This window comes from Montipora capricornis, chromosome 13 (genome assembly GCF_036669925.1).
Source record: "Montipora capricornis isolate CH-2021 chromosome 13, ASM3666992v2, whole genome shotgun sequence".
Lineage (NCBI taxonomy): Eukaryota > Metazoa > Cnidaria > Anthozoa > Scleractinia > Acroporidae > Montipora > Montipora capricornis.
Genome location: NC_090895.1, coordinates 17,117,130 through 17,122,129, shown reverse-complemented (window position 1 = coordinate 17,122,129; position 5,000 = coordinate 17,117,130). Strand labels below are relative to the sequence as shown.

At 38.3% G+C, this 5,000-nt stretch overlaps 1 protein-coding gene and 1 pseudogene across 4 annotated transcripts in view; one reads left to right on the top strand and one right to left on the bottom strand.

The window, feature by feature from the left end:
* Positions 1-4,613, bottom strand: part of LOC138028290 (E3 ubiquitin-protein ligase DZIP3-like) — a 26,174-nt gene extending 21,561 nt beyond the window's left edge. The window contains exons 1-2 of one of the 4 annotated variants that reach the window (XM_068875772.1): positions 4,594-4,613; positions 3,874-3,977 (exon numbers count right to left, since the gene is read on the bottom strand). In XM_068875772.1, the coding sequence (XP_068731873.1) occupies positions 3,874-3,977; positions 4,594-4,598 (109 nt within the window). In that variant the 5' untranslated portion in view covers positions 4,599-4,613. Of the gene's footprint in view, positions 80-3,873; positions 4,245-4,593 lie in introns of those variants that run through there. The other 3 variants (XM_068875775.1, XM_068875773.1, XM_068875774.1) reach the window with 3 other exon arrangements.
* Positions 1-5,000, top strand: part of LOC138030631 (uncharacterized) — a 196,299-nt pseudogene that overhangs the window by 132,943 nt on the left and 58,356 nt on the right.

Below are 5,000 nucleotides of genomic sequence, written 5' to 3'. Positions count from 1 at the left end.
ACAACAAAGTCATACAATGAATAGTTTCGATAACACTTTCTCAGAGGTCATCGCTGTCACACCTTGTCTCCTCAACAGGCTATTGGAAAGGAAAAATGCGAATAAGTGCTTAGTCTGAAATGTCATTTGATCACATTTCAGTTAAGACTAGAAATTCGGACGTCTCCTGCCCGCCACGCCCCTTCCCGGTCGGTTTGGGTGAGAACACAGGTGGCACTTTACACCAATTGGTATTCCAAAAACGAAAAAAACAACAACAACAACTCCGTTCAGCTGGATTAGACAGCTTAATCAATTTACATGTATTTCAATAAACTATAAAACAGTGTGTCCAACCCATGCACACTTCGAGCACCCATTTTTTTAATATTATGAAGAGACAATGAAATGGCGTATAAAACTGACCTATACTTTACTTAACTATACATGCAAATACCACGGATACGGCAACGACAAGCGACGCAAAGAAAAAAAATATTATAGGTTAAAGAAGGAAAATAATCGTGCTGCATGAATTTTCGTGCATTTTTTTGTCGTACTCCTGGAAACAACGTGAAATTACTAAATTTTAGCTTTTGACGTCAAAGTGAGCCTATAACAACAGGCCACCTTCAAAAATATCATAATACTCTTTGTTTGCCCTTCGAAATTTTGCATAAGCATTGTTTTTATTTTCTTTTGGGACCTATGTTAAAACCCAAGTGAAAATGGAGCAATGCTTATGCAAAATTTTGGAGGGCAAACAAAGAGTATTATGATATTTTTGAAAGTGGCCTGCGAACTATTCATTTGCTGTCTTTACTTTAAAACCATTCGTACCCATCCAGTTACAGAGTAGTACAAGGTGGACAAAATGGAATGATCGCAAAATACTTGCATTAGCGCGAAGTTATATTTTGTTATATTATGTTTCGATGACGTTGCCTTTTTCTTTGCTTGCAATATACTCCCTAATAATTTGATGAGGAAAGGAACAAAATAAAACGACAATGACTAAAATATCCGTTTATCATCAGTAAAACCACTCAAAGAATGTTACACCTCAAATTTAGTTTTTCTCTTTAAGGCAGACGCATTTACTTTGCCGCGAGGAAATTTTGCATTGAACTAATATTTGGCTTCTAAGTATGCATATAAAGCGTTGCTTTTGGTAGATCACCTAGTCTTCCTGAGGAAGACTGCTTGGCTCGCATTTACAAAATCAATTGGTTTGCGAGGTCGGGTTCCCTGTGAAACCTCAGAGACATTACGAGCATCTGATTTCGGGGGTGGATTTTATATTCGTACTGATATCGGTGTAACCTAGAACAGCCAAACGAGATCACGGAAATTCATACCTTCTTTAGCGAGAACTTTTCGCTCTAGAGTTGCTCTTTTCGTCCAGGTAGAAAATTTAATTCGAGCTGACAGTGATCAGAAGGATAGCACCGGATCTGTTTCCGGTACAAAAAAGAACTCAGCATAGAGCGGTTTTCAAATGAGTGTCGTAAAACCAAAACCAAAGTAATTACTTTGGCCACTCAAAAAGGACGGAGACAATCCAGTAAACCAATTAGAACTCGAAGTAATTACACGTAGCCGACACAGAGCGCGGGAAAATGTGCACGCGCGAGCCACGACTGGTTTTGGTTTCACTTCTGATTGGTTGAAAAAGTGGCGCGAGAACTTTGAACCAATCACTGAATGAAGTAATGGAAATGAAAGTAATTATCTAATTACTTTCGACACTCAATTCAAAAGCGATCTAAGGTTTAATTATTCACAATGATTACCTATTCTACACCCACAATGAACTTATGGTCTGGGATTGGAAAGTCACGAGATCAATATAAGGAAAACATGAAGTTTCAGTTTTCTTTCCAGGGCGTGGCGTTACGAGATACGTTACATACTACAGTTAAAGTTCCATGGCATCTGACAGCATGCGGCGATGCGGATCCGCATAATTCTCTAAAATCCGCATCCTCCGCATAATTAAGATATTTTCCGCATAAAGCAGAAGAAATGCCTGATATTAGTGATTAAGCAGCTGCTTACCATCCTCAACAACATAAAAGCCAATACACTTATTTTCCTGAACATTAAAGAAAACACGCCATTTCGTTTACAAGATGAAAGTTCGTGAGCAGTTTTCACGCATTCTTCGGCAATGAGCCTGAACTCTAGTTAAACCGTTTTCATAACATACCTAGGCTCGAAATTTTTAAAAAAAGATGCAACAAGATATGAAAATTTAGCCGCAAGTTATAGTCGCAAATTAAATTGCATTATTTGTAACAGTAGGGACAATAGCAATGAAGTTGTGCAAAACAAAATAGGAAGCCGCAATACGTTTTAGCAAAAGTTTCGGAAAAATGCCAATTGCTAACCCTTTTATTTTAACGGTGAAAGCTCGTCGCAAATTGGCGACTCCTCAGTGTCGCAATTTCAACTGTATTGTTGCAATTTCGAATCCTGATTTACCATAAGCATGTAAAATAGATTATAAATTGTTTAAATTTCCGCATAATCAACGCATGTTTACCCATAATATGCCCGAAATTTTTCACATAATCTTTAATTTTTCCCGCATCCTATCAGAAGCCCAGTTAAACTGGCAGGGGTGTTTTTGCAAAACACTGAACGCTATCGGTATTTGACGGTAATAGAGAGATTAAGCATCGCGTTTACATGAAAATTATGTTATTCTAACTCGTCTGTCTGTTTTGAAAAGTTACTTGACACCTGCTTCTAACTCGCAAGAAATGAACTCATATCAAACGAGTTTCTTCCATTTTTGGCAAAAGACAAATTTTAGTCCGACGTTTGCTGTAAACGTGATTCTTAATCTCCCTAATTACAACTGTACATAAACGTAACAATAACTAAAACCTAACCAGTTTAGACATCGGTGCTAAAAAGCACTCGAGCAGTTAAGCAACTAAAATCTGGTCAGTGTTCTGTGGTATTAAAGGCAAAGGCAGATTAAAGAGACAAGTGCTTTCTAACTTTGGTAAGTAATGTTCGCGAGACAAGCTACAATCATAGACAAAAGTAGTTGGGAAGGTTATGTAAATGAACCACACCAGAGCTGTATTTCAACCTGCTTCTGTTAAAGCTCAAAAGAAATAGTTTCACTTTCTCCTACATAGCCCCCCTCCCCCTATTCAATGTTGGAAGGTAAGTCAACTATTTTCCACTGAAACCATTCAGTTTTGCACAACATTGAAGGAGGGGGGAGGGAGAGAAGCAATGAAGACTTCAAAAGTGCTAACCTTCCCAACAGTTTTGTCTAGGATTGTAGGTATCACACGAAAGACCATGAAAAGGGAGAGAAAAATATTAGTTATGCAACAGGGAAGCACTTTCTTCCGTGTCAGAGTTCCTCTAAGTATTTTGAAGCTATAATAAATATCGCAAGGAAGATGTTCAAATCAAATGCCTTCTTTGAGCGCTTTCCTGACAGTTGAATCACGCTCCGGCAGTGAAAAGTGATTGCTTTTTCCAACCTCGAAATCAAGATAAGTAGCCATTTACCGTAAGTTAAATCACTGAGAAAATACTTGATCTCGAACTCACTTCTATGTGTTGGGACAGGCGCATTTACTTTGCCGCTGGCAAGTTTTGAATCGAGCTCATTTGGGGTTCTAAGTTCAGCTTTCAATTTACAATACTAAAATTACTTGACTGGCGTGCGAAGGACTGCTTGCTTGCATGATTTATGAATTCAACCGATAGTTCCCAGTGCTCCTTTTTAACCACAGTGAAAAAAAAAACTCTAAATTATGATGTCAGGGGAGGATTTTTCGTTTGCACATCGGTAAAAGGTGAATCATCCAAACGAAGAGAAACATGTGCTGACGAATCACATTCTTAACTCAACATTTTCCTCACCTTGTTTAGCGTGCACTCTCCGATTTAACTTCGCCTTTTTCAAGGTAGAAAGTTTAATCCGTACCAATAGTGATCGAGACGGATTGCATTCACAGGATCTGTTCCTGAGAAAAAATAGAAATCATTCCAGCAAGTTTGACTCATAGCAATGTTATTCGATTGCATGTTTTAACGAATGAAACCAAAATCCTGCAAAAGGCAAAACGCATCTCCGCTATTCTTGGTGCTAAGACAGTAAACGGTGCTTTGTGACTCTTACATACTATCATATGGATAGAACACATGCCTTCGGAGTTGAAACTGACTTGAAAAGCATCCTTCCCGGTCGCTTCAATGATTACCGAAATAGGTTACAACCATGGCAAACTTTGGTGAACTTATGATCTGCTCAAAGTCACGAGATCAATTACGAAAACAGGAAGTATTTTGATTACCAGACATCACGCGATATGAGATGCATAACACGCTGCAGCTAAACAGCAGTTTATAATGCAGTTAATAACCAAAATCTGGTCAATGTTTCATGGTATAAAGGCAAACGTAGATAAAGAGAAAAATGCCTTATAACCTTGAAGCTATATCGCAAGAAAGAGGTTCAAATCCGATATCTTCTTATAAAGCGGTTGATTGAAAATTGAATCATGTTTAGTGAAGAGGGAGTACTATTTCTTTTCAATCTCAAAATCAAGATATGGAGTTATTACGTATTACTTCACTTACAACATCGATCAGAAATGCAAGTATCAAAAGCGGAGGTCTTCCGGCCAAAATGAGACCGCCATTAAGTTTGGGGTCCACGCTTCGTGCCGTCCCTGCCCAAGACCTATTAAAATCTCCCTTCAATTCCATGCGCAAACCGTCTTTAAACAATTGCGGCAAGGATACTTGCACATCTTCCTTCCCCTCGGCAGCATTTCTGTAAACTAGTTAAATAAATAGTCAACTGGGAATCTTTTATCCGACCAAAAACATTTCTCTGCTGTGTCTTGTAAGCTGAGGAAAGAGTTCCAAGTTGCCTGTACTTTAGAAATTGGGTGGCTTCATTGAGAAAAGCGGATTGTGTTTGTAAGTTTATTTAGTTTAAATAGCATCGGGTAAAAAAGATTAAGTTTGGATGGGAGATATTA